The sequence below is a fragment of the Ostrinia nubilalis genome, chromosome 8 (assembly GCF_963855985.1).
Source record: "Ostrinia nubilalis chromosome 8, ilOstNubi1.1, whole genome shotgun sequence".
Taxonomy (NCBI): Eukaryota; Metazoa; Arthropoda; class Insecta; order Lepidoptera; family Crambidae; genus Ostrinia; species Ostrinia nubilalis.
Genome location: NC_087095.1, coordinates 9,952,408 through 9,975,210, shown reverse-complemented (window position 1 = coordinate 9,975,210; position 22,803 = coordinate 9,952,408). Strand labels below are relative to the sequence as shown.

Below are 22,803 nucleotides of genomic sequence, written 5' to 3'. Positions count from 1 at the left end.
ACAAAATAAACCCGGTCAACAACGTTTTTTAAACTCAAAGCCTCCGCTTCCGTTTACGAGGCAGGCGGGAGTAAGGAGGTCAACACCTGCGACGCAGCAACCTCGCCGATACCAAGCTCCTCATCCGACGCAAGCGCCCCCGCCGAGCGCGGCCTCCGGACACCAGCGGACGCCGCTAGCGCCGCCGCAGCGCTCGCGCGGGCAGACTCAGACACGCCGGTAGACGAGGTACGTCATACCGCCGGCAGATTGTCTTATTTTCACGAAAGATGGCGCTTACTTACTAATGATAGTTTAATATTATCGTGGATCAAAGAAGGGTATAAAATACCTTTTCTTACGATTCCTAAACAGGATTTTATTCCATTACCAAAAAATTATTCCCATGACGAACTGATTGATTTTCAATTTGCTATAGATGCACTTATAGAATCGGGCGCGATATCTGAATGTACATCATGTGAATTACAATATATATCAAGTATTTTCTTAATTTCTAAACCTAATGGGAAAAAACGTTTTATATTAAATCTAAAATCATTAAACAAATTTATACCGACCAATCACTTTAAAATGGAAGATCTAAGAACTACGATAAAATTAATTTCAAAAAATTCATTTTTATGTACAATTGATTTAAAGGATGCCTACTTTTTGTTGCCAATACATGATGACTTCAAAAAGTTTCTCCGTTTTACATTTAATGAAAAATTGTATGAATTCAATGTGCTTCCGTTCGGGCTAAATACAGCACCGTTAGTTTTTACCAAATTGATGAAGCCTGTGATATATTTACTAAGATCTCTAGGATATATCTCATCAATATACTTAGATGATCTATGTCTAATAGCTGATTCATTTAAAAACTGTGAGCAAAATGTTAGGCAAACAGTATCCATTCTAGAATCACTGGGTTTTATTATAAACTATGAAAAAAGTGTATTGACACCTAGTAATACGTGTAAATACTTGGGGTTCATAATCGATACGCACAATTTTCACATTGCTCTCACACCGGAAAAAAGGATTTTAATAAAACAAGAAGTATCAAACTACTTAAAACTGAAAAGATGTACTATACGTCAATTCGCTCGATTAGCTGGTCTCCTCGCCTCATCTTGCCCCGCAATTCAATATGGCTGGTTATACACCAAAAATATAGAACGCTGCAAATATTTAGCCTTAGAAAAAACTGAAAATTATGATAGCTTTATGACAATTCCCGAATATTTATTTGATGATCTTAAATGGTGGCAAACGAATATCGTAAGTTCTGTTAATCCAATAAGGGACGATTATTATACCTTGGAAATTTTTACTGATGCCAGCAAAACAGGGTGGGGGGCAGCATGTGGCAAGGAAACAGCTAATGGTCAATGGAACAAGGACGAAAGAAATATGCACATAAACTTTTTAGAAATTTTGGCTGCATATTTTGGTTTATTAGTTTTTGCAAAAAATCTTAAAGATTGTCAAATACTTCTTCGCATCGACAATACTACCGCCATTTCATATATTAACAAAATGGGCGGTATACGTTTTCCACATCTTACAAGCGTTACAAGGAAACTTTGGAAATGGTGCGAAGAAAGGAATATCTATGTTTATGCATCTTATATTAGTTCACAAGACAACGAAGTTGCTGATGTGGAGTCACGGCGATCACATCCTGATACCGAGTGGGAGCTAAACAACGATGCCTTCTGCAAAATTGAGAAACACTTCGGAAAACCAGATATCGATTTATTTGCAACGAGATTAAACACTAAATGTAAACAGTATGTCTCTTGGCACAGAGACCCTGGGGCGCTAGCAATTAACGCTTTTACTATAAATTGGAGTCAATTAAATTTTTATGCTTTTCCACCAATATCAGTAATCTTAAAAACGATACGAAAAATTATCACAGATAATGCAGAAGGCATAGTTGTTGTTCCCCTTTGGCCCACTCAACCGTGGTTCCCTATATTTAAAAGCTTATGTAGTGACACGCTTACTCTCGGAATTAATTCTAACGTTTTGTTATCTGTTCCTAACAGACAACTGCACCACAAAGTCACCTTAATAGCCGGGAAATTATCCGCTCGGCACTTTCAAGAAGAAGCATTCCAGCAAGTGCCCTAGACATAATGTGTGCTTCATTGTCAGAGAGCACAACAAAACAATATGGCGTTGCTTTCAAAAAATGGTTTAATTTTTGTAAATTACATAATATTGATACATTCGCAGCATCAGTGCCACAAGTTATATTTTTTTTGACAGAAATGTTTAATACAGGTGTTCAATACGGTTCGCTAAACAGCTATAGATCTGCATTATCTTTAATTATTAGCACAAAAATAGGAACTGATGACCGAATAACTCGATTGTTTAAGGGTTTTTATCGTTTACGTCCACCAATGCCCAAATATGATATAACCTGGAATCCAACGACTGTTTTGAATTTTCTTGAAAATTGGTACCCACATGATGAAATTAGCATAGAATTATTAACTAAAAAAGTTGTAACCTTACTAGCACTTGTTACTGCACACCGTGTACAAACTTTAAGTAAAATAAAAGTTCAAAACATTGAGGTCATTCCAGATGAAAAAATAATTATAAAAATAACAGATTTGATAAAAACTTCACGACCTCGTACTACTCAACCACTTTTAGTATTACCCTTTTTTCAGGAAAATCAAAAAATTTGCCCTGCAACTACATTACTCGATTATAAAAACAGAACTCATTGCCTTAGAAACAATGATCAGTTATTTATCAGCTTCAAAAGTCCATATAACGCTGTATGTTCACAATCAATCAGTCGTTGGATTAAGGAAGTTTTACAAAAAAGTGGCATCGACACAAATATTTTTACTGCCCACTCAACCAGACATGCGTCAACATCCACCGCTCACAATTGCGGCGTTAGTATCGATGTCATAAGAAGAACCGCTGGTTGGTCTGATTCATCTAACGTATTTGCCAGATTTTACCATAAATCGATAATTACTGATAATAGTAATGATTTTGCCATATCAATTTTAAATCAAAATGATTTGTCATAATTCAATAGGTGTTATTATCATATAAAGTTTAAATGATTAAATAACAATGCTTATTTATGTTCTAATCTGTTAATGCTGAAATATCTAACTTTTGTTTAATATTTTAAATATTTATTACAAGAATTTGTTTGTGTTATTATTTTTTTTGTAATTATCCAAATAATAAGAAACTATCTTATACATCTTGGTTTTTCTTAACTCTAAAGATCTACAAGTATTCTAATCTCGAAGACGAAGCAAAGTATAATTAATGATTAAACGAACTTACCTTAAGTGATGTTCTATCATAATTATACGAAGGCTTCGTCTGAAGAGATTAGCTCCCTCCCAACCCCTTTATCCCACTGCACTAAGAAAAACCAATCATACTCTGAACTAAATGAAAATGGCGATCCCGATGTTGCCATACGAAAAGTACAGCTTGCACATAATATTTTTTTCATTATATTTTTATTTATCTCTCAACTATAGCGTATGAATGGCCACACAATACGTGCTACTACAAGTATTCTAATCTCTTCAGACGAAGCCTTCGTATAATTATGATAGAACATCACTTAAGGTAAGTTCGTTTAATCATTAAGAATAAAGTTTAACAAATCGAGTACAAGCAGAAAATAGTATCTATAAAATTCAATGCCAACCATACACTACTCCTAATAATCAAACATCCTGATAATTATGTCAAAGTTGCTTCTTAAGCCGCCCGCCATATTAACTGTCCTTGAACTGGCAAAGTTATGTAAGTAGTGAAGTAATTTAATTGAACGATGTTGTTCTTAGCAACAATATGAATAATATTGTTGCTACTTTAGAAATTCTTCGTCGACCATAAAAAATCTTGCAAATCTTTAATCCATTTCCTTCCCGTATTTTGAAACGGATAATCTAGTGTCATTCTTAATTAAATGAACAATAGGTATTATTTACCTAATTAAACACGATGACAGTATCATTTCAATACTGCTTATAGTTTATGACAACAGACCGGGGGCCGTGGTATTGATGCCAATTGTGATGCTATTAGAGTTTCCGCAGTCTTTTTGTTGGCCGATAGTATAATAATAATGTAAATTACGCACATTATACCGATCTGATATCAGCTGATTCCTCAATATCTTTATCATGATAGCAGATCAACAACAACAAGTAGAAGCTGAACAAATTGTCAGCCGATAAATAGTCTATAGCCTGCAGGGGCTCTTAGGCTGAGTTGCACCATCTTACTTTAACTTTGACAAACGTTAAAAATATGTCAAACTCCATACGAAAAGCACTGGTTATTGTTATTTTTACGGTTAAAATAAGGTGGTGCAACTCAGCCTTAATGTTTAGAACACCGGAGACGAGCACGTGTACTGAAGCGTGGCGCGAAAACCTGTACCCAGTCTAGCTAGATTTTACGCTATATTTGTTTTTTTATAGATCATTATTATCTTTATCAGGCGGATAAGTTCAAATCACTTATTATAATGGATTTTTTGAGAAAATCCATGACAGTTCTAAATGTTCTCGCTCTAATTTATAATATGCAGCAGTACCTTATAAATAAATAAATATATTCAAAACTGCCACGCGGTCTCGTGCTAGATGGGCGTCTTAAAGGCCACCTTCTATCAACGGAAGCGCGTGGTAAGTAACTTGCTTCTGAATGTATTGTAACTTCCTACTTTTTTATATTTTTAAACCGGCAGACAGTGGTGACTGAGTTTGTTGCGGCGCTTCTTCTCAGCACTTGCCAAATGTTTGTCTCGAAGCGCTGGTAGGGCAAAAAAAGAATGAGACATGTATAGGCTCCTTAAGAGCATTTGACGATTTGCAAGAACTAATTTAATTAGTCTAAACAAATAAAGAAAATTTTGATTTTGATTTTGATTTTACCTACGATGTAGATATAGGTACTTATTAGTTTTTAGAGTTTTTGAAACTTATTAACTGTCAGTACAGTACCCATAAACATATTTCGCAGACAGACCTCTTCTTAAATTTTTTTTTCTATAGTCACCCTTGACTTAATTTTCAGAAACCAATCCAAAACTTGATACCAATTATCAAAATATTGACTATATTTAGGTACTTGTATTTCTTACTATGTATCTTATGAGAGCCATGTATGTGCTGCTGAAAAGAAGTGTCATTCATGAAATTATGTCTATTTTTAAATTTTAGCAATCGGTCTGGTGCTTGCGTATTTTCCTTTTGACATTAAACATCATGCAGTTTAACCTTAACCGTACCTACTGAATATCACCAGTGTGCTTACCATGAGTTTACATTAGGTGAGCTCGCTAGCGAATACGTCAAAAAATTCTATGAAGATTTTATTTCTTGAAAGTAGCCGCTAGGGGCGCTGCACAATATGTCATACATTTAAATGTCATTTTTTTACGCAGTCGCTAGCGAGCACACCTAACGTAAACTCATGGTAAGCACACTGGTGATTTTTTCTAACAGGATAACGAAAGGAAATAAGTACGTTCACCGTTCACTGAATAATTTTATACTACTACGAATACACGTGTCGTTGCAGTATTAAGGTGTTTCATTATTTAACTAAAATATGTACGATAAACCATAATTGCTGCTTACCTTATTTCAATACCCCATATAATTTGATTAATTTACGAAAGTCTGAAATATAGGACATAATTATTTATTTAGTAGAATTAAAAGCTTTATTATTCATATCTTCAACGGGCCTCAGATTAGTAAGTATAGGCACTTAATATTATTTATCATTTGAGGCATGGAGTTTTAAAATAGATCATCATCATCATTATGATGATTGGCCATATCACAAACTTGCGTGTTGACTCTTTCTTTCAGGAAGTATTAATAACAAATGAAATGGTGTAAATTTGTGTCTTTTCCAATACATTTTGAGATAACCTGATTTCTGAAGCAGGTGAAGATATTTGAATAAAATATCAAGTAAGTAAATATTAATTCAGTATACATAAAATGATGTAATCGACAAGAATTGTCACAAGGACCTGTCAATATTAATATTCATGACTTTTGACGAAATTGTATCTTTACATTTGGTCAGAATCTTCTGCCTAACTTTTTATTATTATCTAAATTCCTTATTGGTATTATTTTCAGTTTATTGAGTCAATGGTATTTGGATTTGAACTCTGACATAGCATTTAAAAGTTTTATTTATTGCTAATTAGATTCTACATTCATGCCAAAAGACTACCAAAAATAAAGCTGACTAAGTTGGCTCCAAGCTGTCTATGCCTCTAATGAATTAATGAACTATTTCACTGTCTTCTGAAATGGTGATTAGTGACACTTAGGCTGGGATGCATTATCTTACTTTAACTTTGACAAACGTCGAAAATCTGTCAAATTCCGACGACGGTTATCGTTAAAGTTACGGTCAAAGTAAGGTGGTGCAACCCACCCTTAATTGAGAGATTTATCTCTAGTTTACAAAATTGTCGAAGGCCTTTGGGGTTTATTATATAGTTCTTACGATATGCAGTTTTTTTTCCATTGCATTTGCACGATATTTTCTTCAGGTAAGTATTTGCAATATTCATAGCGGCTCCTAATTGTTATTCATAGTAGGTAGTAAGTTTACATTCTGGTGAAAGATGTTTAGTTGAAATAGTGACGTACGAGATGATTCAAGATCGAACTTAATATAAGTAATTTGTGTTGTATCAAATTGTTTTGATGAAAAGGAATTGTCATAAAATTTGCTTAGCTTGATTACTTCTCAGAGAAACGGCTAGACTATCCAGATGTCTGATGTTTTTTAAAGTGTGTATTGGGGTAGGTAAGTGAAATGCATTTTACAATTATTATTTATCTTTAATAATAATATTTATAAATAAACTTCTACGTAACAACTCTCAACTCTCTTTGCTAATACTAGAAGGTCATTCACGACAGCATTGTAATTTTAACATAAAATTACTGAAACCTTCACATTGTCCAACAATATTAATTTATTGTTCAGTAGAAAAATCTTATTTAATTTCCTTGTAAAACCAAGGAATAACAAATTATCTACAAAGTTCCGAAACCCCGCACTAGCCGGTTCCGAATAATCAGTCGAGTAACACAACCGTCACAATAGGTAACAAAATACTGCTAATTTACAATTACTACAGAATTACTTACACATAAAAAGTACCAAATCGAACTTGTGGTTTTGATTTGGAGAAAAGGTTCGATGCAGATTTGAATATGCTGATCAAAGGCCTGAAAGTGGTAGTTTCGGGTCTGTAATAGGTGTCTGGTTGCTGGTACTGGTACTGGTATTGGTTGCTGAACTGGTTGTAGTACTGGTTGTTGTATTGGTAGTTGTAATGCGAGTCTCCGGTGCTGTCGGGGATGACGTTCGAGATGTAGCCGTTGGAGTTGTCCACTGTTTGGTAGCTCGAGGAAGCGGTGTAGCTGCCAGCTGTAACAAGACACATGTTTCATTAGATTTCAACCAAGACCACAATTTTGTGAGTTCATTAAGTTCCTCAGAGACAATATTTACGAAATGTGAAATAAAACAATACTCACAGCAAAGACCAGAGTATTTGACGGAGTTGGAGAGACCGTAGCTGCTGCAGGAAGGATATCCCTTCTCGTAGGGCTTGACACCGATAACGTTTCCGCCAGGGCCGTAGTTGCAGATGTACAGCTTAGTGTAGCCCCTTGTGGGGTCATAGTAGAAGCTGAAGCCGCAGCCGACGTGGGAAGTTTCACCCCAGACCAGCTAAAGAAATACAAAAATTAGTATTCAAATCTAAAACGTGGGAAATATCGATTGGAATAAGGCAATGACCGATACATCTTGTACTCAAGTAGACAGAACAATAGCAACAATAAACATAAATTATCGTTAAAGTGTTGATTAACGGAATCAATGAAGCCATATTTTATGATATTTCATGCATTCCTGCTAGTTTATGGTTTTTTGTATTTACCTGAGAGTAGTGTCCTGTCCCGTGCACACCGCTGATGGGTCTGTACCCGAAGATGTGGACTTCGTCGAACCACGCGTTGATTTGGGAAGCGAAGTCGGGCTGGGAGTCGACGGGGTCGCTTGGCGGGCGCGTCGTCCAGGTGGCAGCGAGGTTCTGGCCCACAGCGAAGCGACCTACTTCGCGTTGAGAGGCGCGGTCGTGTTCAGTGGTGCATTGGTCAGCCCAACGTTGGGCAGTTGCCGCTAGCTCTTCATCCCACACCTGTGAAAAATAAACAAACTTTAGTTATCTTATTCTGACCAAAAATCTTTTACGTTACCGACTGTTACAAAACTGTTGACTAAACGGATACCAAATACTCTGATGTAGGAAGAAACAAATTTAACTTTTTACAAATTGTAAGGAAGATAAATCGTAAAATGTCACAACAACTATTAATCTTTCAAGTTTGATCAAGTTTATTACTTAAATTAATATTAATGACCGTAAAACGCGTACGAAATCCACAATCAAAGGTTATATGGGTTTGCTCTAGAAGCCATTAAAACTGTTTCATCTTCATTAATAAACATATGAAGAGTTTCACACGATCATGAATGATCGATTTATTGTTTGTAGGATGAGATCATTGTTTGCTAAATACGAGTAGGTTCATGAAATTCGTTTATCAATATTATGTGTTGTTGAAAAATGTTTTCCTTTTTTGCTTTAATATTCTTAATTCATGGTTTAATTCTAAAGATTTCTTACCATTTCCATCATGTTAGCTGCTGGGGGCTGACTCGACACTTGACCAAGAGCGACCGATTGCCGCAGCCGGTTGTGTGCGTCGACGATCGCTTGCTTCTCGTACGCCGTCAACCCTCCAGATTCTACACAAAAAGATTACATAAATAAACCACTGAAACGTAATAAAGATGACTCCATTCGTCACATAATTCACGCTTGATTACCAATAAAATGTCGACCAAATCAAGGTGGAATGATTCTATAATCCACAGGATTTATCTGATTTATTAGACCGGTGCGTGCTACACAGGTGTCAGTGTCAATAAAATTTTATGACCTCGACCCATACGGGTATGCAAATTGGAGCATCTTTTTGGCAAAACTTCTTCGCATTTTCTAGACTGGGTGGCGGCTGTGAAATTTATTACCTTTTCAATTGAAAATTGTGTATTATAATTTGCTAAGATTTATTGCAAAGTGCATTTGAGTAACTTTATAATTTACAAGCAAAAGATAAATAATTTAGAATAAAATTAAAGTAACAAATTGAATCAATCAAGCTCTATTAAAAATTAATTAATTGAGTATTAATGTATTTAAAAAAATATTAATTTTAAGATTTAAATAAAATAAAGTGTGCACTTACTTATCATTCTATTTCCAGCGCCGCAACCCTCTGCTGTTGCAAGGAGAAGAGCTCCCGAAACAAACAACACTAAGGACATCATCTTGTATTAAAGTCTTTTCACAACACTTGGAACTGAAATTACACGAGTAAGTTGAGATTCGCAACTAAAGTTGTCACTTATTTACGAAACGTCAAACTTGATTGTGATTATGGCCTGTGATCCGCAGCACTTCGTGCGGCGCGCTCGACAGGGTTTAGCGATCTGTGTGGCACCCCGGCCGCGCGGGCCTTATGTACCCGAGGCGCCGTTACCATGGAGACGCAGCGACGCCGGCCGCCCGCGGCGCCCGCGCATCATCCGCTCACCACTCACCACCACCTCGCGCACACCTCCTATACCCACTACCTCAATTTGTAACCCTTAAGCTTTCATCAATATTTAATTTTAATTCACACATTCTTTGAAACCTTTTTATTGAATACACACATAATTTTCGCATAAATTCAACTCGACGAAACAACACGCAGTAGAGCTGCCTATTCGACTTTTAATTCGATCGTGTAGTATCTTCAGTTACGAAATAAAGAAAGGTTAAATGGGCATCAGGCGACCACTTTTTATCTGCAGTAATAATTTAAAACTCATTATGCTTCAGGCCGGTTGTCAATGAAATCGAGTTCTTGTGATGTGACCCAGCCGAACGTGGAAATATGTTGACAGATATTGGTCGGAACGGAAGTGGTCTTTAAGCAAAATTATAGGCAACTCAAAAACAAGGAAAAATAATATGCAATCACCAGCTCTTTGCAGGCATACGCTACTTCGTTTCATGGTTTTTGTTGAGACTGTTATGATTAAATTATAATTTTATTATTTATGAGGGCTCTACCTTTCATGAATTATGCTTGATAAAAATATTTTTTGTAAGTAAATATTTTAAATGTCAGTGGTATCCTGAAAGAGCACAATATAGGTATTCATAACATTTTCGTTTTATAAATTATTGCAAGTTGAGAGAGCTTTCCATACCTATCTCTACATAAATATTACCTATTTGATTTTAGGTTACAAAGTTTAGTGAGATGATTTCTAATTAATAATAGTAATTTTTTTTTAGATTTGATTTCATTTTAAGAATTGGCTTACATTCAAAGTTCAAGTTAAAGTTAAACATTGGTGTTGATTGCTCCTAGGTGGTAATAAGTAACTATACAATTGATATGATCTAATTAATGTGTCATGGCATGCGCTGTTCTTGGCATATCATCTTGTTAACAAATACACTGAAAACCTTAATTAAACCTGCCTTGAAACCAATATTAGATTTTCTTCATACGCCTGTTACGCTTTACGCGACGATAATATTACGAGCGTGTAAGATTGCTGCTCTTAACACTTAATCTGACCAACAACTGTTGATAACGTAATATTCCTGACAGATCCAATTAGGTATGTTATCGGTTCCTTAATTAGGTACGTTCAAATCAGGCTGAAATACAATTTACTCTCTAATTAGTTATGATTTTATAAGCTCAATTTGATATTTATTGAAATAATAACCGACACGTTTGCAGCTGTTATAAAATTTAAATTTTAATATGTCCATAACTTCTATACCCGAAAGAAAGTAATAAAATTATTTTAAAACATAATATCTCGACAAAGTCGTTAGTACGAACTTATATTGGTCAAACATTTCGGGTGACAAGTGGCCTGTTGCCATCCAATCCGGTTTACCACCTGATGTGAAGTCTTGCCCGATCTTCGATATTTACATATTAATGACTTATATTTTAGTGACTTTTTATTTTATGCGACTGGATTCGGGTACAGTTTTATTAGTCTGTTAATTACTGAAAATCAAAGATATTCGAGATTAATTTGAAGCAATCACGTACACGTTGGTTGATCTTAGTCGTTTATTTTTTGATTTATTATTTCATTTTATTAATCACTTAATTAAATGTTAAGTTCGGATATTTTTAGGACGATGTCATGGTTGGTTACATGGAATAAAAATTACGCCAAGTGGTTTTGATGTTAAATCTATTTTTAATCAATTTCAAAATGACAGGTCAAACAGATAGAGTGCAAAATTTTCCAAGCAGCATGTTCTTCGAGTTGTTAATAATTTAAATATCAGGACGGACTTAATACGGTGTCAAATATCATTTAATAAAAATTTGCAATTCTAAAACAATAGTGATTTAAGGTAATGGAATTTATACGAGCTTTAAATCAACATCATTTAAAGTTTATTCATAATAAACGAAACTCATTCATGATTTTGTGCCTAAAATTTTATGGTGGGGCTTACTTAGCAATGTCTTGTATTCACAAATATAACTTTTTATTGCCGCTTTAAACTAACTTTGGATTTTAAGGTAGGTATTTGTTTGTTTTTAAATTAAAATATGTGATTAAAATAATTATGTAAAAAGCCACAATAGCCGAATGGGTCGGACGGGGAACATGGGTTCGGTCCCCGCCGCCCATCGACTATTTCAGATAAAATATAATGGTTAAAGCTTTATGTCGGCGAATTACTTTCTCGATCTCTCCTCCTGAAAGTTAATGCGAGGGTGTTTGAAACATTTTGAATAATTTTTGTTTCTATAGCTTCTAAGTGACTTCTAAGTAACGGGCTGCTTATAAAGCAACTAGGTCTTATGATGTGAGCTGCCGTGTAATTTATCACGAATAGTAAGCGTTACAGAACTTCTGAAAGATCAATGGCAATCTAACAACCCCAAAATGACAATTTTAGCTTATTTATGACTCATAAATTAAGTTTGGTGTCATTCCTATTTATAAAAGTCTAACGGGTTTCGATAATGAACGAATTTTATCATAGTTACATTTGCATACCATTAAAATGGCAACAATGGATTCAATCAAGACTAAAAAGTTTGAGCAAAATAAGTTAAGTGATCAGAAAACCATAAATACATTAACGTGGTCACTATTTTGCGTTATCATCTTTATACCATTTAAGATAGATAAAAAAACAATTGAATTAATTCGATATGTATATAAAAAGTAATATATTTCTCATTTCGATATCTTTATTAAGTAGGGTCGTAAATTTCTGGAAACAATAATAGCAGTTCGAGCGGTCATAGATGACAGACCTTGGCACTTTAAAGATGCATCATGTTATGTTAATGCGTGGTCCAGTTTAAATGTAATATCAATATCAAGGACTTCGAGACAATCTTTTATCAAAGTCAAAGCCAACATTTCTTTATTTGTACGGACTAATAAATAGGACTTACAAATCGTCAAATATTTTGCTCATAAGGAGCCTCCACATGTCTCATAATCCTTTTACCCTACCAGCGCTTCGAGACCAATATTTGGCAAGTGCTGAGAAGAAAAGCGCCGCAATAAACTCAGTCACCACTGCCTGCCAGTTAGTATTAAAAATAAGATTATGTTTTTGAGAGTATTGTACTAGATATATAACATTTTTGGTTTTCTCATGTCTCAGTTGTTAGACGGACAGTTAAATATGTTCACGAAAACAAGCAATTATTAGATTTCATGCAAACTCATTATCGTCTTAGTGTCATCTTTTGAGTTAATATTTTCGTAGTCGAATCTATATTTTTTATTTAAAGTATTTAGCTTAATTCAAAAGCTTTGCAGTTTGATTCAAAAACATAGTTTACAAAAGGCAATTGAGCAATTAATATAAATTATACTGACACCAATTTGTTCAAATAAGTTGTAAAAATTTTAAAGGTCACATTGCTGCAGATAATTTGTGCAATTAAAATTAATTTAATAACTTAGTTTCTTAAATTAAATAAGAGACACAAATCTTCTTATTACAATTTTCATCACATTGCGGTTGAAGAATCACGTATTTCTTTATTTTTATTGTAATGGATGACCCATAAAACTTGGTAGATCCCATCGAAAGTTGGAGCAAGTTTATTTGACCTTTAAATAAATAGCCTTATTATTAAGTTACCTAAAGGTACCAAATCAGCAAAACCACAAAGTCCACAGCAATATCATGAAAACATTTTTGCAAATAATAACATTGTACGTACGTACAATAAGAATGAGTAAAATTTTTGACGTCATTAGTGATTTATGTTTTACTACAATCAATGGGAAGAAGTTCAACTGAGTTTCTTTTGTTTCTGAGCGGTAATACAAAGTAGTGGATGAAAATAAATCTTATTTCATTTACGCAAATTATGTCTTTTGGCCATTGTGTGAGTCTGAGTGAGACTGGAAACCAGTTTCAGTGTCGCAAGAGCGGCTGTGACGGCGTTGTAAAGCATCGGCCAGACGGCTTCGGCAGACAAAGCGACGTCTATACAGACACGTTTATCGATACATATACACAATATATGCCATGCAGTACTTTCACGTTACTGAATTATCAACCTTTGTGGAAAGTTTTAAGGTTCTTTGCAAACTGAATGCACTTTTCTCGAGAAATGATCATTATGCATGCGTAGGCGATTCGCTTTAATATTTCAATGTCGAAGCAGGTGGATCGTTCAGCACGGATCCCTGTCAGGTAGGAGTAAGAGCATGTAAATATTTGTTTCACAAACAAGACGTGGTAAGCGATATTTTGGGCAACAAAAAACCGTCATACTCATTGGGACACATTGGTTTATCGTACTGGATTTCAATGTCAAATTAGATTCATCAGTAATCATGATACAGTTAGACATTTGTGATGCTATTTATAAATTGTTGTTGATTTTACACAAAATACATATAACTGTATCCTCACCGGGCAATGCTATTTTCGATAAAAGCTAAATAAAGTACTCTAGAAATAATTAATTATATCAATTCCTCTATTCTAGAATATTCTTTATGATTAAATGCGAAAAATGTGCCTTTTTTATTCAGAAACGTCATACACCTACTTGCTCGTGGTAAACATCTAATGTATTTACTTTGGCTCGTAGTTTGCCAGAGACCAACACCGGTACATCCTGTTAAAAATGTTATTCAAATTAAGTATCTTAAGAATTACTAATTAAGCCAACATTTCGGGACTTTAGATTACCGGACATATAACAGATAGTACACATTTTAATTGCTTCATTTACTTTTATGTAGAGTCAAATAGTCTATCTATCTACACTAACCAGTTGGTCCTTAAAATAATGAATACCTTACCCAAAAATAAGCAGAGCTTGTATTATGGTTAGCAGTTAGACATGTCAAAAGTAAGCATCTTCACTTCCTATTTTCAGTCAGTTTTCCTATTTTCAAAGTCTACGAGTATATCCTAAGCCTAGTTAGGTACATACCTATTACTTTCGATGGTCTCTATTACACCCTTATCCCACATAAATTAACAAAAAACACTATAAACATGCTCACACGCACCCCAACGTGAATAAACACCGACTGAGTTTGTTACTGCTCCACAGTACTAGCCTGTAATGATAAATTAATCGTCCCGAAGTGGGGTGGAGTTAAATGAAGTACACGACTGCAAAAAATCGAATCATTAAAAGCATCCTTTGTTTTCATGTAAAGGTTAAAGATGTACCTGTAGTACGGCATTATGTATAACTTAAGAACGCAGAGAAAGGTATTTTGGACTTATTTTTGGACGTTCTCATTTTAGAACATTCTTTGGTTAACTGTTTTTCTAAACAGCTTAATGAAGTACCTAAAAAGATCGATAGCTGCTTACGGAAAAACGGACAAGGAGACAAATAAATAAGGACTTCACTTATATGAGTATTGTGCTCTGCATTTACCAAACTATTTTATAGTTGTTGCAATTAATTTACGAAGGCGATTGAGCTTTACATGTGTTTTTCAAGTTTTGATAGACATTACATGTAATGACATGACATTACACTATCGCTAAGTGCAAGTAAACGTACACACACAAGTAAAGCTCACTCACCTTCGTGAGTTGCAAGAACTACGAGTATACTTTAGTGCTGATAATGCTCTCTCTCTCTATACTACAGTTTGGTAGAGCAAACTCTATTGCTATACTACTTCCATCATCCTGTATTGTAGTAAATTATTTATATTAAAATATATTTCGATCAAAATCGGTCTTCGCGGCTTTACCTTAGACGAAGTTTCATAAATATTAATGTTACAAATAAAATGTCATGTTGAATTAAGAGCAATTTATACATAAAATATAGTACAATATGCATATTAAGTTTACGTAATCAACATCATTTTGTCATAAAATAGACGTTTGTCGCTAAATGTGTATATGTTGTTTGATTTTAATTGAAGAGGTCTATTTTTGTGAATTTCTTATTATGTTTACTTAGCAGCCGGCATTGGGTGGTATTTAGAATAATAATATATGATTGCCTAATCATATATTCTAAATAGGCCTACGTTTTTTCCTCGAATCGTTCACCTGAGCCTTCAGGTGAACGATTCTAGGAAAAAACGTAGGATTGCTCCTGAATCGTCTAATTAGGAAACTGACTATTGCTATTTTATCATTTCTACGAATAACAAAATGTGTTATTCAAGTAAAACTTTTATTATGTAAATAAATCTGTCCATTCAAAGCTCGTATATGTTTGAGTTTGTCTAGTGTTTAACCTTTACTCTTATTTTTGTTTTATTATCTTTCTCAGAACTAGCTAATTGGTGTAAAACAATTTTATGGCTTTATGGCTGTGCGATAAATATCGATAAAACAGGTGAATTTTATTACGTTTTCTCTTTTAATAGTAAACATTAGGAACTAATTAAATCGCTGATGAAATAAAATTTTACATTATTCGTATTAATTATAACCACAAAATTAAATTAAATTATAAACCAATTGAAACGTGTATGTATGAAAACTCGTGAAAAATAAGTCTTGTTATTATTTTATGAAAGCGATCCTATTAATTTACTTGTTATTTTGAAAGATTTTACTTAAATACCAACGAAAGGTGATCGTGAACTTGACGTGTTCTTCACGAATAGTGAATCGACCATCTTGAAATAGCCAAAGCCTAATTCAGTGAACTAGATTCATTCACTAAAAACAAGAAAACTTTATCTACACTAATAAGTCTGAGTTGCTCAGATTAACTTTAAACTGTAAATCAGTGTAGGTAACTATAAATAATCGGTGTTTTTGTATGGAGTCTGACAGACATTTGACGTTTGTTATAGTTAAAGTAAGATAGTGTAACCCAGGATTAAAAATCAACCTTATTATATTGGTAGTCATGGAACTATGTAGGTAATTCCACCTCTCTTTCCCACACGTCAGCAATTCCTGTATAGCCAGTAGGATCTACCTACAGCTTTTATAGGAGGAGTTTAATATCAATATCGACTATAAATCAACAAACAAAGTAAGTAGCCACTACTCGTACTTATTTTCCTTGATCAAACTTACTCTTTCTATTTATGCTTCCAAGAATTACTTTCGCTTTTGCAATGACTGACTTTGGTTGTTGTTCGGTTACTCTCAAAGCTTAAGTGATCTTTGACATTCGTACTTTCTCCGGTTAATTTAGGTACATGCTTGATCGATCGATAATATTAGTATCGGTGAGGATTTGTAACTAAAAATAAATCTATAGGTATTTTAGTAACCTATGAATTTTTGTATAGACATTGTGCTCGGACAAGTAAGTATTTGCAACAAATAATTTAAATCGATAATGACTTATTTTTGTAAGGAAAGTAATTTAAATTTTTTGTAAACTTGTTAACAGATGTTGGAGTCGAGTGCTCTCGACTCGGTTCCATTACTATTATTTACATTTTAGATAATAATTTTCCCATAAAATCATAATAAGATTATATTTAGTGATATTTATTTATTTTCTATATGTGCGAGTAAAGAGTATAGAGTTGTAAAGGCTTCTTTCTAGTTGACTATAGGAAGGAAACTTTATTTCCTTAAAAATACCCCAACCTTGCCTGCAATGGTTTATGGTGGCTATCATAAGTACCCAGACTCAGAGAAATCTGCCTTTTTCATGGCTACAAACGGACATTCACTGCCTATACAATTGTCCGTCCAATAGCTTCTCAGAAAAGATGTAGAGGTTAAATTGTGGTCAAGACATTTATAGGCCCGAGGAAGTCATTTTGATCATATAATTATAATAATTAAACTTCTTAACGAGTAAACCACAAATTGTGTCAGTAGGTAAACTCTGTAATAACACTATTAATCCTTTCAATGCCTACAATTTGTTTTGACTGTCAACTTGAAAATGAAAGTTGTTCTATGAGGCTTTAAGCACTCGCGAATTAAATATCGATTAAAATAACGAGTGTTAATTTGTTTTACATTTGTTATTTGAGCCTCAAGTGTTTTTTCTCAACACCTATTTCGTCATTAATCAATGTCAATTACGAATTGATAATACAAAAAAAGATCTCATTTCAAAATATAAACGTAAGTTATATTCTTGCTTAACATCATTTAACTCTTGGCATCTCTTTAACCGAAGCTCATCAATTTGCGATTAAGTTAAACAAATCGCATTCTGCTTACTGGGCACATTTGATAAATGTTTGATAAAGAATGAGTCATCAGAAATGTGCGAGTTGGTTCGCAACCAAGCGGTCAGCGACCGCAGGCTGTTGTTTGTTACTGTGCCATAATTATAATATGTTGCAAAGTCAATATTATATTGTACATAATCATGTACCTACTAGTGCTCAGTGTACAATGGATGTCTTTATTTTTGTTTTTTTTTAACGCTTAGAAACTTCATACTGTCATATTTGGTGTACCTACACTATTCAAACCTATTTTTCTACAAAGAAAAATACATAGTTACTGCTTTATTTTGTATTTTTTTTTTAAAATTAATTACATACAACGCATTGGTTGTTTTTGTGGACCGGGTAATGAAGAGAATATTTTTTGTGTTCTATACTTTATCGATACACATTTTGAAGAAAACAAGTATAATGATCCTAACTGGTTTAAAAATAAAAGATTGCATTCGATAAAGAAGTCATCTTTTAAGAAGTCACTTTGTAACCCTCATTTAAATGCTCGAAGTTGTAAGAGATAATTTGCAAAACATAATAAATAGTTTACTCACTTCGTTGTTGTATTTATCCTCAAAAAACTAAAATGATGTCATTAGGAACAGTAATATTTTGTGTATAAAAGCACCCAAAACTCAAATAAAATATTGTAAGTGTAATTAATAAATTAATGAACCTTTTTGTGCCACTCACTGATAGTGTATGAACAGTTTGGTTTGAGTTGATCACATAAAAGGGAACTTTGTAAGTACAAGATATTGCAGATATATTAACTGTTAGATGCAGTGCCGACTACTTTATACGCCGACGGTACCTAGTATTTGTTATTGCTCGTAAAGTTTTATGTTACATACACCATTATTTACGCTTTTAGAGACGCGATTGGATTTCACAGTGTGTGTTAATTAAAAGTAATTAGAACTTTGAAATATAGTTTTATACTTAAATCGGCAAAGTTGACGTCGATATTATCTAATTACATCCAAAATGAGCAGAGCTTGGACTATAAAGTTAGATAGTGGATTGTCTCTTAGGTACTTGTTTAGATTATACTAAAACTGCTTCAAGATTTAAGTCCGTAGTATCAGAAAACAATGCTTAAAAATAAATTTAATAGGTAGCAGTCGCAGAACTCAAATGTAATTTAAAATAAATCAAAGGTCTCTATGAATGCTAAAAATTGAAATAGATTTTAAGCTTTTAATACGCACCTTAGTCTGGTAAACGAATCACCACATCAAGCGGGTGTCATTTTACTTCAGCCATAACCCTATTTATTTGTTGCACACCAAACCTTAAGTTTGTCAGATGTTTTATTAGATACTTGTGTTTAATACGTATGTTGTCATATAGTTTTAAAACTAAGAATGATAATAAAAATCACCCATAAACACATGGCCACAATATCCTGTCATACTTTTATTGACAATGCGCAGATGACAAGCCACAATAAAGTATATTTTCCGTCAATAGTCCCACCAACAGTGCGTTTATTTATAAAATTGACAAAAAATAAATTTATGCCTGCAGATCTCATGTTTTGGCCCACTGTGGAGTATTGAATGGTCGTAAAAATTGTTTTATAATGGTAATCCTTGACGCCTCTGAGGAATTGTTTTCCTTATAAATAGAATACGGCCCTGAAACGTAATAAGTTAAAACAGACCCTTCATCATTGATACAGCGATATTAATTAACGCAATGAATGTGAACACTGACACACTTAGAATAAATTTGTAAATAAATCATTGATAAGTAAACTCTTTAGCGAGTCGACTCAAAATGAATTAACGATTTAAATACGGCCCAAAAACCACGTTATACGTCGTTTGATAACATATTTATCTACATCATATACGTAATGCTATAAATAACTTATTGTTAACATATTTATGAGGTGGCACAAGCAGAAGTAACGTAAGCGAAGACACTAATAAAGGTCTGACAATAGAATATTAATTTTATTGTACACATGTTTTTTATCTATTCAGGGGTAAAGTATTTGTTGTGCTTAAAGTGTACTACCTTATTTTCAATAACCAACAGTTACATCATAAATAATTTAACTAATACCTATATTCGTAATTATAGATTTATAATGTTGTCATTTAATACTAAATTGAATATTAATCTAATTATATCGTTCAAAATATTTTTTTACATTTTATTGTACCTTTTTGAGGTCAAAATATTACCCTAACGTCCTATTACAATTACAAGAAGTGGTAGTAGTGATTTGCATCCATATTTCAGTAGGATAAACTGAGCTACTTTTCTTTGCTACAAATAACTATGTCAGAATTAGAAGACAATAAAACTAAACCGGATGCACTTTGTTTTTCGGAAACATTTGTAAAGAGGGGCGAGGAAAGAAATTTAACACTAAAATGTTACGAACTCAGATCATAGAAAGAGAATAGATATGAAGTCGCGCGTAACTACAACGAGAACCAGTGTCCCCACATTTCCCCCACCACAGCTCCCACACACACATTCAACTGTGTAAAAACAAAGCGACTGAGAGTCTACGACAACATGTGCAACCGGCTTAAAAGTGCTGTGATTGGCCAGAAGGCGTGCCTTATGGCCAATCAATGGCCGCGTGACGTGACGCACACTTTGAAAAAAGCAATTAGAGAGAAGAAAGATAAAATGGAGTCGATAAGATATCGATACTTTAAATCCTGGGGGCAAGGCTCGAAATTGGTTTAAAAAATGCTTGTATGAAAACCTTTTTATTATTATACGTTATTATTATGTTCTTTAACGATTTTTGCATAAAGGAGTCAGTTCCATTTTGTATGGACGAAAAACTCAGAATCAATTATTGGGACTAAATGAAGTTACCTTATATTAATTTACCCCAACCAAAGCTCAATGTCGTTATCGATGGAGTATAGAAGTTATAGACTGACAAAGTTTGTATGAAAAGTCATGGGTTAAGTAGGTACTTGCGATTTTTACCAGTATTTACAATATTGGTAATATATTATTATTTACTTTAATAATAATAACAGGATCACTGTAATTATTATTAACTACTATCGCGCATTAACTTTTTAATTATGGCGAAATTCGTACCGCCTATGTTTATCAAAAATAATGCCTAGGTATATTAGGCTTTCAACTAGCTCTTATAGTAATTACATAGTTGACAGTTACTAATCCCTTCTACTATTGTTATTGTTTTTGTAAAAACTTAAAAATCGCAAGCAACTCATGATTTTTTCATTCAAAATTAAAAAATAATAATTTACTTCTATTTATCGATAATAGGAAACCATATTAGAACACGAGCCCTGCACTATGTTACGACCGGCACATGCGGCCGTACTGTGTATTTTCACGCGTCAGTGGATATCGGAAGAAATAAAATACATTGCGCAGTAGTTACGCATGACATAAAGTGGTTGCTAACTAAATCGTCAATGTACAACGTGTTTGAATTTTTATCACCACTAATTTCGATATCGCAGTAAATGTCACGGCACTGAATTCGTTCGTAAAAATGTTTAGTTTTTTTTATTTATAAGCAAAATACCAATGGATTTGCAATACTTACATGTGATAAATGACTTCATTGTTCCTGTAGTTCTTCGTTTCACTTATGTTATTGCACGTTACGACGCATTATCCAACAATATCGGAGAACATTTCCTCAGTACGACTGAATCGCGACTAACCTGGCGTCGCGGGCGATGTTCGTTTCTGGGCATATCGCGGAGACACGCGCCACGCCCCCGTTTCACATCTATTCCCTTCTATGATCTGAGGTTACGAATTAGCCGCTACCTACTGTAGAGAAACAAAACGAGGAGGTACATGTATACTGCTGAGGCGGGGACTACTCTACAAAGAGTTAACCTGCTTCGGTAAATACGTCGTACCAAATATGTTTGAATGTTGTGGGGTAGAAGTACTCGCTCATAACTTAATCATACTTTGCGTATACTCCTCACATAACAAATATGCAAATACTTTCTTGGCTAAGCTAGAAGCAGTAATTACCGACATATTTAGGAGACATAACAACAAAAAAATCATTATCACTGGTGACTTTAATATAAATACCCTAATATGTACTAAAGAATCTCGTTACTTAATGGATATTGCCAAAAATTTTGACCTTACTCTCCACATAAACGAACCTACCAGAGGCGAAAATTGTATAGATCACATACTTAGTAATATAAAACATGGTGTCGGAAGAGTATTGCCACTACAACTATCTGACCATGACACTGCACAAATGCTCAGTATACCCGTTCAAAAAGTGCCATTAGTGCAACACCGGATTGTATGTTTTTACATAGAGATTTCTGTAATGAAAACCAAAACAAATTTTGTAACTACCTGAAATCATTGACATTTTCCGAGGTATGCCAAGAGAAAAATATGGACGAAGCATTTAATATATTTCATGAAACTTTGTGTTTGCTTTATAATTTGTGTTTTCCAAAGGTAAAGTTAAAAATTAATAATAAACCTCAAAAACAAAAATGGATCACAAGAGGCTTAAAAATATCTACTAAAAGGAAAAGATTGCTTCGCTTTGCCTCTTATAGAAATACTGACAAAACTAAAAAATAAAACTATGTAAAATATTGTAAAATACTCAAAAAATGTATTTGAACGGCACAAAAAAATTGTAGTAATAAATTTTTACTAAATAGTCAGAATAAATGCAAGGCCTCATGGATTCTCATTAACAATGAAACAAAAAACCGCGAACTGAAGCTAGGTATTTCAAAGATTGACTTAAATGGTAATATAATAACAAATACAAACAAAATAGCTTAAGCTTTTAACGACTATTATACTGACATATATGGTGACAAATTTATTTATGACAACGATAGAAAAAGAAAAGTATTAACTAATTTAAAATCTACTCCTAACTCCCTCTTCTTGGAACCTTTAAATGTAAAAGAGACGATAAAGGATGATGGGCACAAATGTATGGAAAGTGGTACCCGT

General features: G+C 33.7%; 1 protein-coding gene across 1 annotated transcript; it reads right to left on the bottom strand.

Moving 5' to 3' along the window:
- Positions 1–6,851: 6,851 nt before the first annotated feature.
- Positions 6,852–9,594, bottom strand: LOC135074192 (venom allergen 3-like). Its single transcript, XM_063968491.1, has 5 exons — positions 9,360–9,594; positions 8,735–8,856; positions 7,985–8,245; positions 7,578–7,773; positions 6,852–7,467 (listed from the first exon to the last, which is right to left on the bottom strand). Exons 1-5 carry the CDS (start codon positions 9,439–9,441, stop codon positions 7,181–7,183), a joined length of 948 nt encoding a protein of 315 aa, XP_063824561.1. The 5' UTR covers positions 9,442–9,594; the 3' UTR covers positions 6,852–7,180.
- Positions 9,595–22,803: the final 13,209 nt, after the last annotated feature.